Here is a 12,604-nt window from a genome sequence, read left to right as displayed (position 1 = left end):
CCACCGGCCTCGGCCACCGCTGCGGGGACACTGCCGACAGCCCACGGTGGGGCCGGGACACCCGCTCCCTCTGCCTCCCACCCCCAGCCCACAGATCCTGGCTGTGGGGGGGAGAGGCTGTGGATGCTGCCTCTGCAATTCGCCACAGTCTGACAGACACAGATCCTGTTATTTTACCTTTCCTGGTGGCAGGAATGTGACCATGTGGAAATGGATGAGACGCTCAGTATCGACCCTTCCGGCTTGGCTGCCGCATCCCAGCCCTTGGTGCTGCCGGCAGCACGACCAAAGGGTTGGGTGGGCATCACTCGCAGAGGTGTCATCGCTGGTATCGGTCGTGCTGGTGGGTCTGGGCTCTGTGGAGGTCGGGGCTGCCGCGTGGGCTCACAGCTGACGGCTCCAGATGAAGAGGTGGCTCTTGGATGCTCTCGAGCTGCTCCACCAGCACAGAGCAGCAAAGGTGGCCTTTGCTTATAGAAGCAAACATCCCGTGAGCATGGGCACGGAGAGCTGGAAGCGGCGACGATCTCCTTCCTTAGCCGAGAGGAGGCAGCAAAGGTTTCCCGTCCGTGTCCCCCTCTCTCCGTGCTGGTTCCTGTGCCCATTTTTCACAGAGCAGGGCTGGCACGGTGGGCAGTCAGAGCACGCAGGCAGATGTCTAATGAGGAGAAAACAACAGGCATTAGCGAGTAACCAGCACCCAGATGCTTTTCCAGGCCACCCTGAAAAAACCCACTCACCATCACATTAAACTGCTGCAGCTCACTGACTGATGGGGTTTGGCTTCCAACGCCAGAGGTAAATTTGAATGTGTATTTTTCATTGCTCTACCATTGAAATCATGCTCGATTTAAGCAACTACCGCTTGCGGGAACAGCTGTACTCCTGGTGCAGTCTTTGCCAAGACTGGGATTGGCCGAAGCATTGCTATTGCAGTAATGCTCAGAATGATGCTGTTATTTAAGAGGTTTCACCTCCTTATTTGACATTTTTCCTCTTCTCAGCAATATAATAAATGCGTGATGAACTGTTTGCCTCCCATTTACCCAAGCAGACAACCTCTGCCTACGGAGCTGTGGATTCGGTCCATGACTGACACCGGGGCTGCAGCCTTTGCCGTGCAGCGTGCCCTGGTTTCCTCTGCACAGCTGGCAAGTGTCCTGCAGGCGTGCGGACGGATGCACTGCGGCACCACCACCGGCTTCCACGCGCTGTGCTTGGTAGCCTGGTTTTATTTGCTCAGGTCAGGCTCTTGGCACAGTCCAGCACGGTGTGTGCAGGGCAGCAGCATCGCTGCACGCTGCCAGCGTGGAAACAACCGACCGGGAAAGCGCCACTGCTTTCTGTCCAGGGAGCTGCAAAGCTGGAGTGGAACGAGCTCACCAGTAAGTGGTTATCGGAGTCCTCAAAGGCAGTCATTGCAACGGGAAAGCCACCTTCTCCTGCTAAGTCACAGCACGCCCAAACCAGCGCGGCTGCGTGCTCGCTCTGCCCGTCTGCTGAGCGGGGTAGGGGTCTCCGCGTCTCTCTGCCTTCAGACCTGCCATTCCCAGGGAGGCTGGCCAGAGCCCCTGCATCATTTTCCATCGATCCTCTGCTCTTTGCCCAGTCCTGCAGCGGGTCTGGGGGTCTGGGGCCAGGCATGGTCAAGGGGGACTGTGCCAGCAGTGGTACCTGTCCCTGACTCGCACACAGCTGCAGCTGCCTCGCCCTGGTGCAGGGAGTGGAGAGGTTCAACCACCATAAATGCATTGATCTGGAGCCCAGGAAACCAGCCCTGCTCCTCGCTGGGGAAAATCTGTTGCTGCATAAGTACTGTTGCACCAGCTGACCAAAAAAAAAACCTCGAGAACTTAAATGGTAAAAGCATTGCATCTTTAAAAATTCCCCAAAGACTTCTAAAACCATCTCTTCCTTTCCCCTCTTCCTCTGTAAACAGAGGCACAGTCTCAGCTTAATCACTAACAGGCAACACAGAAGAATCTTTAATTAATAGCCGAACTTCACAAAACTCCTAAGCATGAACAGCCTTCCCTGCCCCTGGCACAACTATTCTGGCATGGCCCCTCAAGGACTGCTGCATGGACATCTTGTCCTGTCTGAGTTGCAGGCATGCAAAAATAAATATTTCAAGGTCAAATACTTAAGGAAGAAAAAAATAATTTATTTATTTAGCACAGCCTAAATTGACATTTAATTTTTGTAATATTTAAAAAACAATCAAGCTTTTCTTGCATGCTTTGCAAGCTTCAGGAGGCTGTGACCCTGGGTTTGATAAACACCTCTTGACAGAAGGGGACCATTTAACTCCCAGGTGCCCATAGCCTCCAAGCCATCCCCAGCCGGGAAGACCCCAACACCACATCCCGGCAGCGCCACGCGGAGCTGGTCTCTGTCACCGCACAGATGACAGGGACAGCTCTCGCTGGGCGGTAACAGCCCGTGATGGCCAGGTCAGGCTGCAGCCAGAGACCAGAGGGATGCACTGAACAAGCTTTTACAAACACTTGCAACAGTTTTGCCGATACCTTTGCTTTTGCCCGAGAAGCTACACCCACAGCAGGGCCCCTACAGCAGCGAGCACCGCAGGGGTCCACCCTGCAGCTCCTCCAGCCCAAGCACAGCCCAAACCCCTCCTGCACCCCCTGCCCGGCTCATCCACGGGCACGGCTTTGCACGCCCCTGCCCAGCAGCAGCCGGAGGAAGAAAAACGCCAACCAGCAACACAAGTTGGTTGAAGGAACAACTTTTTTTTAATAAAGTGTACAAAGTAGTGAAACCCCTTATGCGGGCACTGTGACGGCTGTTACAGAGATGATTTGGGCTCCCCCACGGGCCTTGCGGTGAAGTGCCAACCGGCACTGGGTGGAGATGGAGGACACAAACACAACACAGACCCACCTGCCCCTGCCAGCTCCCGTGGACCTGCCCTCCCCATCCCACACCGTGCCCCCGGCCAGCCCCCGGCCCCACGCCGGGGCGTTCCTGCTGTCCCACACCACGGCATCCCAGATGCGTTCCACACCAATAACACACTGGACTGAGCGACCTGTCTGAGTGGCATGCATACAGAAAGGAAGAGTAAAAACACAACCCCACCAAACCCACAGCAACAACAGAATTTTAAGGCTATGCATAAAACAAAATGAAGCAATTTCTTTAAAGCTAGGTAGCAAGTAACATTTGTGAAACATAAGGCTTGAGGCTTATTGATTCTTCAGAGCAGGTTTATTTGTTTTTCCTTCTTAAACACCAATGTACCATTTTTCTTCCTTCGCTTGCACAGGGATTTTGTTTCCTTCTCGGCACGGATGTTTAACTCAGGGAGGTTATGTTGGAGCGGCCTCCCGGGGGCGCAACAATGCGCTTGCTCGCGGAGCGAACGCCGTCATCGATCTGGGTACCTGGGAGAGGACGAGAAAGCACACAGGGAAGGGGGAAAGCTAAGTTAAGAGCGTTTTCTTCACAGCACTGAGCACTCGGGCAGATTTGGGGCTTGCCAAAGGGCCTCCCGAGGCTGTCACAGCAGCCTGCTCCCTCTCCAGCTCCAGTAACAACCCCCAGAGCAGCAGTGGCTCGACCGTCTCCGCCCCGCAGACGCTCCTCCCTGAACAGACCCACGCCATGAGAGCAGGGGCTGATGCTCCGCTGGCACCTCCCTGGCCGCAGCCCTCCTTGCTTCTACTGCGAGGTGCAGCAGGGCGGAGGGCCAGCTCCAGCCACGTCCGTTAAGGGACACCCTGCCACACTCCGCTCCTGTGCCCAGCTTGCCCCGGGGCCATCTTTTTTCCCGGGCCGGGACAGTGTGGCCAGTGGCTATGCGCTCTCCCAGCCCAGACGCCGCGCGTCGCGTGTTCACCTGACAGGCTGAATCCAGACTGATGGAGATTCCTGACGGGGGGTGTCTGTCGTGTGGGGGACCCCCTGGTTGACCCCGCAGGGGTGCCCCCCTTGGGGGTGGCAGTCAGGTCAAACACAGGTCCATCATACATGCCCCGGGGCACGGCGTGCATCTCCGCCATCTGTCACCGGAGAGAAGAGGACAGTGACACTCCTCTGCTCCCAGGGAGCATCCTGCCACGGCAGCGTCATCCTCCAGCGATCCTTGGCTCCTCAGTCCCGTTGCAGAGGCCATGCACACTGCCAGACCCGTGCCCCTCGTCCTGCACGCCCAAGACCTCCCCGCACCGCCGAGGGCTGGTGCAGTCCCCCAGCCCACCTCCTGTGTGACCACCTCCCTCTGCTCCCATCCTGCAGAGCACAGAGCCTGGTGTAACAGGCAATCCCTCAGCACGGGTTTATGCTGCATGGATGGGGAAGGAGAAGGCCATTTTGCCCAGTCTCCTTGTTTTTAACTTGGCGCTTCCCTCCAGACTCCCCTGTAGCAAGACGAGGGCAGGCATCACCCACTGCCGACCCAGCTGAGCACCTGCCTCCTGCGGTGGCACGCCACAACACCAAGACCCAAGCCTCAGATGTCCCAACTGTAGGTTTAAAATGCACCAGTTTGCAGCACCTTCTGGGGTCCAGTGAGAACAGCAGAAGAAAAGCAATCAGTTCTTAGGGAAAAGGGTACTTTGGGCTAACACTGTCCCAGCTCTGTCTCCTGGCATCCCGTCTCCTCACCTTCCTCCTGGCTTTGATGCGCTTGTAGACATAGTCAGGGAAAGGGCTGCAGGGCAGGAAGCGTCCAAACCCCTGAGTCACATGCAGGTTGCCATCCTCCAGCACGATCTTCCCCTGGCATATGACAAGCAGCGGGGCCCCACGAAGCTCCATCCCTTCAAAGATGTTGTATTCAGCCACCTGCAGCAACCAGAGGACGATGGTCAGGAGGGACATGAGCACTGCCTGCCCACTCGGGGCTGTTCAGTCCCCACACCTCGCTGCTGGAGTCTCCGGTGCAGGGAGATGACACCTGTAACAGCCTTGCCTGCCCCTACAGTTCTCTCCTCCAACACGAAGAACCCACCAGAGCTCCCAACATGAACCAGGACTTGCTGCTTCAGAGCTCGGTGTGAGCAGCAGAGGAGGGCAGGACCTAGGCCTGCGGTAAGGCATGAACAAAGCATGCTGGCAAAGCCAGGACAAATTTGTACCTGGAAGAGGAACCCAGATAAGGAGCAAGGTGTGGGCCAGGGTCAGGAGACCACCACCACAGCAGGGTGGGAAAAGCCCTGTGTGCAGAGCCCAGGGCTTACGGACATCCTGCCCCACAGTCACAGCTGGCATCGCCCGGAGCCCGGACTCAGTCCCTGCTCCTCCGAGCCCAGCATGGGCAGCGCCAAGCTCCCAGCAGCCAGGCAGCCTGTACACGGTGCTGCTCGCAGGCCAGCCCCCAGCATTCCCACAGACGAGCAGAGTGCTTACAGACTGATGGGTTTTTGCCGTGACGATCTTCACTGCATCAGGATCCCAGATAACCAGATCACTGTCCGAGCCCACTGCTATTCTCCCTTTCCGTGGGTACAGGTTGAAGATTTTTGCAGCATTAGTGCTCGTCACAGCCACAAACTGGTTTTCATCCATCTTTCCTGTGGCCTGCTCAGACATAAAGAGAACTGAGAGCTCATTTGGGGAAAAGGAGAGTAAAAGCCCCGGGAAGCACCAGACCCACTCCCATACAAGCCACTGGCTGGACTAGCGCACAAAGCCCCGGGGAAGCCCCAGCCCCACCCCCAAACAAGCCACTGGCTGGCTGAGCCCAGATGGCTGCGGCTGATCTCACTATTGTCACCAGACAGACCAAACACTGGGGACACAGTCACAGCCCCTGGCTGCTCACCCTGAACCCAGGATCAGCCCTGTCCGCTCTGCCCTCTCCCTGGCGCGACTCTTACCACTGCCTTGTCCCAGATGACAGACATTCGTTCCTCTATGCCGTTGGTCCCTTCTGGGATCACCGTGAAGTTGTCTTTTCCAATGGCTTTCTGCGCAGTGCTGAACGTACAGTGGGCACTTCCCGAAACCTGCAGGTCACCGCTGAGGGGTGGTGGTAACAAAAGCATTGTCAGCCGTGTCACGGTCAGACAACAGCAGGGACACGAGGGACGCAGATCTCGTCTGGGCATGGGCAGCCCCTGGCTCAGCTCTGTTTTACTCGGCACCCCCATTTCTACGGCCCCTCAGTTTGAAGATTTCCACCCAGCTCAGCCCCTGCAGCGTCAGCATCACCCGCGGGCACGCAGGCAAGAGAGCTCTGCCACGTCCCACTGCCCACCTGGGGCAGGGACAGCATCCTGCACACAAGAGTGCTCAGCTCCCGGGGAAAACGCCTGGGGGAACAGGGTGGCCTCTGTCAAGCCAAAAGATGTCCTTCCATACGAGACAGCAACACTTGCACTGACACAAAGAGAAAAAACATCTCACTGAAGGCTCCTCTCAGCCCCGCACAGACCCCCACAGCGTGAGCTGCAGCAGCCGGCAGCACAGACCAAGGGGCACTTGCAGGTGCAGGCTGGCCCGCGCTGCAGCCCCCGGCCCAAGCTACAGCATCTCTGCCACATCACTGCCACAAAAGCAAATGCCCCCATGGCCACACATAGATCTGACAGCCGGATGAAGAGTCGGGACCCCCAGAGGCACCTCTCTCCAGGAGGCCCAGAGAAGCTTCACTTGCGGCACTCCACAGCGGCTGCTGCCCAGCACCGTTATCCAGACCCCCCTGCCCAAAAGGGGTCACCAGTCAGACAGGATGTCAGACCCATCCCGTTCCTGAGAGTGATGGCAGAGGGCAGGAACGGGCAGAGCCAGCACCTGCCGACAGGCAGGGCGAGGAGCTGCCCGTGGCTCCCTGGAGGTCACTTGGCTGCTGCTGGGTCCCCGGGAGCAGCGGACAGGCAGCAGCTGGAATGTCATCGCTGCCAGACAAAAGGACGCAGACTGAGGCAGGGCAGCTCCTGGTGCTGCCCATGCAAGGCAGGTGGCCTCGAGCCCCCAGCTCCCAGGCAGGCTGTGCCCGAACCCAGGACCGCACAGACACAACGGCTCTGCTCGGGGCTGCGAATCAGCCCTAATCCACGGGTAATCTCCATCTTCCTCTGGTAATTTCTGCCATATGTCTGACTGACTGCACAGCCAGAGACCCAGGCTGATGGCACAACGTGCTTCCTAATCTCCACCAGATTTGTCCCAGAGCAAGACAACAAGCAATCCAGCCCAGCTGGAGCCTCGCAGCCGCTCCTGCTGCTCCAGCCTCACAGAAACTGCACAGGAACTGTGTCAGGACAGACAGCTGGGGGCTGCAGGGACTCATGAGTGCTCTTGCCTCTCCCTTGAGGTCTGGGGTAAATCTGAGGTGGAAGGGAAGGATGAGAAAGCCAGCTCAGTAGCTGGGCTCACTCTTCCCTGCCAGTCCCTAAGACCTGCACCTATTCACACACCCAGACTGAGCAGAGGCATCTCTTGCTCCTTGACCACAGCGAAATCCAGGGTGAGCTGCACGTTCAGACCCCAGCGCTGGCACCTCTCACCCCAGCCACGGCATCTCCACCCCAGTGCAACCCAGGTTTATCCTAACGTGCCCTCTGCCGAGAGCTTACTGACCAGTCATCCTTGCTCGACTAGCCAGAGATGTTTCCAGCATTACCTCAAAGGCCATTTCCATTTACAACCCCCTCAGTGCCAGTCGTCTCCTGGCTAACACAGACCAGCCGCCACGCACACGGCTCAGCGTGCAAACGCAGGGAGAGGGGCGTGGGACCCGCACGAGGCGCATGGGCAGGACCAGCAACGAGCGCCATGTCCCCAGCTGCTGCGCGTGCCTTGCCAGTGAGAGGATGGGAGTATAACTGGGAAAGGTCAAAGCAAATTGCTGAAGTGCTTTTATTGTTCGCTATTTTCAACAAATCCCTTCCCCACCCCCTTGCCTTCAGGGTGAAAAGAAGAGCTGCCATCCCTGCCAGACATGCGTGAGCTGCCCTTAAAGGCTGGTGCACTCTGCAGGCGGTGCTGCTGCTCACCTGCACAGGCACGACACGAACATCTGCTCTGTACTCAACTGGTGGCCCCGCCAGCTCGTGACACCTGGAACCCTCCCACCTCCTCCTGCACACATCTTCCCCCCCAAGGCAGCCTCTCCCCGTCTCACGCATGCAGAAGGGCTCCTCCACCCTGGTGAACACTTTCATGAACAAGCCTGTGTTAGCTGGTTTTCATTTCTTTGCCCTCTTCAGGGCACTTAAAACGGTTCATGACTACCTGTCCTGGTCCTTCACTCACTACTGGTGTTAAGGTTACGGTGCCTCCCCTGTCCTCCCTCCACGCTCAGGGACAAGCCACCACGGCTGAGTCGGAGCCACTTCATCAGTCAGCTCATTAAATATCTACAGGGACGGGGTTCAGGTTGGACTAATGTCTACGCTGCCCAGGCACTCCCTAACCTCATCCCTCCCTATCTGAGGCTGGAATCTGCTTCTTCCCACCCACAGCATCGCCCGGCAGAGCTGCCACGCACCTGGCCAGGAGGGAGTTGATGTAGTCAGGAGTTGTTGGGTCTGGGCTCAGCGGCGGAGAGACCACAAACGCCGCAGCCTTGGCCCAGTTCTTGCTCCAGTAGTGCGTCCCGTCGGTCCCGAGGCTGGCCGTGATCGGCTCGCCAAACACCACGTGGCCTGGAAAGGGGGACAGAAAGGACGCCGTGCTGCGGAGCCCGGAGGCGTTCCCCGTTCCACAGCACTGCCAGCAGCCTGCTGTGCCCAGAGGACACCCAGAACCCCGCTGCCCGCTGACCTCGGGTGCTGGGGCAGGCAGGAGGGACAGCAGGGCCCACACTGGAGCCAGGAGCGAGCCCTGCCTGCCAGCACCGCAGGGCTCTCCTGCTCACGGGCACAGATCCCACGGCACAGCAGCCTGGCGGGAGCACGGCACAGGAAGGCACGGCTCAAGGGGACATTTCATCCTGCTGACTTTCAGCCCAAGAGCTGACAGGACCCCAGGACCCCAGCAGCAACAGCAAGGCTGTCTGCAGCAGCACCTGCCACTCACCTTTTTTCCTGGCTTGCGAGATGAGGTCAGCAGCACTTTTGCTCATCACTTTAGTCACGTAGAGAGGACAGTTGGTCTGGCTGGCAATAGTGATGGCCCGGAAGACAGCTTCTGCTTCCAGCTGGAAGAGAGAACGGTGCACAGCTGCGGAGGAGCGCTGGGCAGGCAGGGAAGGGTCCCTGCTCCTCTCAGCACGCACGGATTGCTGCTGACACCCTGTGCCCTCGCTCTCACCCTTGACTCCTGGGGGGCAGGTTAATCAGGGACACCCGAGAGGGGAACCTTCAGTCTCCCCATGGCCTGGCCCAGCCTGCAGGATACAGCCCCGGGATGCTCTGCAGGGGAGCGCTGCCTGAACCCTCCTCGCGGCCAGCACAGAGCTGCATCTGTTTCTTTGCCACTGCCTGGCTCCAGCTCTCCCGACAGCCAGGGAAGCCCGGGGACTGCTGCTCGTGCCTGAGAGCAGGGCCACAGGCTGATGCCAGGCAGCGAGAGCTCTGCCCCTTCAGACCACTTGCTGCTCCGGCTCTCCTGCGGCTGCGTTCAGTTTAACCAAGCGTCACCCTGCCTGCAGCTGGGGTGCAATGGGACGGGCACCAGTCGGCACTGGGTCTGGCTGTGCTGCGGTGCTGCTGCTGCTCACCCCAGCCTGCTGACACCCGCTCTGTGTCTCGCTGTCCTGCTGTTGGCGGAGGGGGGATTTCTACTGCGAGGGATATCTTTGGACCATTACATCAGCCCGTGCTCAGCCTGAGCTCAGCCCCAGAGGTTCTCCAAGTGTTTGCTCTACGGTTTGGCTTCAAGCTTCGGCATGAGAAAGTTCAAAACAGAAGCCTTAAAAAGCCAATGTACCAATCATCTGGCTCCCGGGGGAGGCCAGGGCTGCCAGCTGCAGGGAGCAGTCACTGCGGGCGGGCCAGGCAGCTCCCCGTGCAGGCGTAACTCCCAGCAGCAGGAGAAGCAGACCCCTGCCCCAGACACACATGCACCCCGACACCTCTAGCGCTTCTGCAGGCCTGTTTGCTGCACAGTGAAAGGAAGCTTTTCTCTTCTGCTGAAAGATTCTTTAAACAGAAATTTAAACAAGAAAATATTTTTATCAGTGCACTTATGGACTTGAGTAGTTGACGGGGTTTAACGTGTGGTCCGGAGCAAACAGAGCCATCCCCGAGTACCCATCACAGCAGGTTACGATCTGGAGCAGCACCAACCTGCCCAACCGAACCACCACCATCCCCTGACAGAAGGGCACAGCTTTAACCCCGCTGAGGTCCCTCCGGGACAGAGCAGACCCATGGAGCTATGGACCGCCCTCCCAGCGCTTTGCTGTCAACCTGCAGCCTTTATGGGGGGTGGCAGGGTCATCTGCGTTCTGCCTAATGTTGTCTCAGATAGAGGATGTTCTGGAAGAGGGATGCTTTATTTTCAAAGGCAACGAGATCTGATTTGGCTGAACAGACGGTATCTAGAGCCTTCTTGCACTGTTCTCAGTTGCCTTATGCTTTAACGGCATTTCAAGATCAAACGTTTCACAATGTTTCGCTGCCTTTGGACGAGAAGAACTGCAGTGCTGTCTTATGATAACAGGGCAGTTCTCAAATCCTGGCACCACCGCAGCATCCCGTAATTGCAGGTTGGCTTGCCAACTAGAGGCAATGGGTCTAGAGCCATAAAAATAAATGGCAGTTTACACAGAGGGACTCTGATCTACTGTACTTGACAGTGAGTCTCTTCCCTGTACAGGAAAATGCTTCACAGTCTCATACTCCAAAGAGAATAAGCACCATGTTACACTAGGCTATCTATGTTGTTACCGGCCATAATATAGTCAACTTCTTACACTTTCAGTTTAAGCCAACTGATTTTATTTCCAGGAGATCCTGAAGTAAAAATCTGTCCCTGTGCTCTCCTGCTCGGCTTTGCTATTGTACCAAACTCCTATTGTTTTCTTCTTTCACGTGCTGTGGAAAGTTAAAAGCACCTCTCAGCAGGGAGCTATCTCAAGAAAACATATCTAAAATTAGACCCAACTCAGATTAATGCACCAAACAGAAAAATACCCTGTGAGCTAAAATTAGAAGTAATCTAATTAGTGTCTTGACAGTGATTTGTAACCAGGAAATTCCCCCACTCCTTCCACCAATGGCTTTGTCCGTCTGATTTTGAAACGCACTTTAGACCCTAAGCAGAGATTAAGCAGGAAGAGGCTGGAATCTGTCTGCAGTCAGACAGATGCGAACAGTGACTTTTCAGAGGAACTAAAACTCGCCATTCGATTCTTCTCTGGCCTCTTACGCCAACGGAGTCACCCATACGAGACAAATGCCCCCAAACCAGCCCCAAATGCTGCTACAGCCATAGAGACCTTGTTGTTGATCGATTAATCTCTGGGAGACTCAGAAGCCCTTGTCTCTGCTCAGAGACTCGAGCAAGACTGGAAAACGTTTGTCACAAACACGCAGCTCGCTCTGTCCAGAGCTGATGAACACCGAGACAGCATGGCCTGTATGAACAGATACCCAGAGGTGCACACACACACTCGACGCTTGCTTGGCCTCGCTACATACACGAAGGCCCACAGCGATGTAGGGGGAAAGCTCCCCAGCGCAGCAAGGCTGGGACCGTCCTTCGCATCTTACCTCCTCAGGTCTGCTCAGCACGTGGCCCTCAGGGCCAGTGATTCCCATCTCCAGCATCCTGGCTTGTTCCTAGGACATCAAAAGGACAGAGGGACGTTACAGGACTGTGAAACTATCAACCACACAGAAACGTACATTATCCCAAGTATCTTGCTGTTACAAATAAGGACCATGGCTAACTGCATGTGCACAGCATGTGCTGGCTGCCTATCTCCTGTTGGTACCCCAGAGACTTCTCCGGTATTCCCTCATTTCAAACATCTCCCTTGACAGAGGTCAACCCCCCTGAACACCAAACCACATCCCTCAGCACATTTCCCTTGCAAATCCAGCTCCATTAGGCAGCTGCTTGCTCAAAGCAGGGAGAAAATTCCTCTCTTGCCATGGCACTTTTCAATACACTTCAACTCTCTTAGCTGATCATGTGCAAGGCAAAGGTCTCTGCCTCTACAGACGAAAAAGAGCTTCAGCTGGAGTGAACACACCGCACTTGGAGGCCTGCTCTCTCCATTAGATAATTGCTAATTCACTATTTCAGATTCATTTATGCACCACATATTCACAGCAGAAAATCTTGGTAAATTTGATGTTGCTGCTGAGCAGCAAAGAGATCACCTTGCAAAGGCTGCAGCTTTAGAGTCATTTTGTTAACGCCTCACACCGAACCTGCCTGGGAGGGATTTTCAGTCCCCGTGTACAGAAGCGTGGCTGGTTACCTGTGCAATGATATCTCCGTTCTCTGCATGAACTTGAGCTATGGCACCCAGCTCTGCCAAGCAGCTGAATATCTCATACAGCTGCAATAGAGACAAGAAAAAACTGTTACTGAGCCGTCCCCTGCCCCTCGCACCGGCACAGCCGGGCGGCACAGGGTCTCACCTCGGTGTTGGACATCTGGTACAAATCCTTGTAGGCCATGTACACCATGAAGGAGTTGACTCCTAGGGCAGAGCATAGAGCAGAGCGGGGTGAGCGGTGCG

The 12,604-nt window shown here is 56.4% G+C and overlaps 1 protein-coding gene across 1 annotated transcript; it reads right to left on the bottom strand.

Annotated features, from left to right (window-relative positions):
- Positions 1–2,976: 2,976 nt before the first annotated feature.
- Positions 2,977–12,561, bottom strand: LOC104458836 (dihydropyrimidinase-related protein 3). The gene is made up of 10 exons (XM_010079619.1): positions 12,504–12,561; positions 12,341–12,421; positions 11,625–11,693; positions 8,986–9,106; positions 8,456–8,612; positions 5,841–5,982; positions 5,371–5,541; positions 4,627–4,806; positions 3,860–4,022; positions 2,977–3,404 (listed from the first exon to the last, which is right to left on the bottom strand). The coding sequence occupies exons 1-10, from the start codon at positions 12,549–12,551 to the stop codon at positions 3,316–3,318; spliced, it is 1,221 nt and encodes a 406-aa protein (XP_010077921.1). The 5' UTR covers positions 12,552–12,561; the 3' UTR covers positions 2,977–3,315.
- Positions 12,562–12,604: the final 43 nt, after the last annotated feature.

This window comes from Pterocles gutturalis, unplaced genomic scaffold, assembly GCF_000699245.1.
Source record: "Pterocles gutturalis isolate BGI_N339 unplaced genomic scaffold, ASM69924v1 scaffold14699, whole genome shotgun sequence".
NCBI lineage: Eukaryota > Metazoa > Chordata > Aves > Pterocliformes > Pteroclidae > Pterocles > Pterocles gutturalis.
This window is presented reverse-complemented; position numbering and strand designations above follow the sequence as displayed.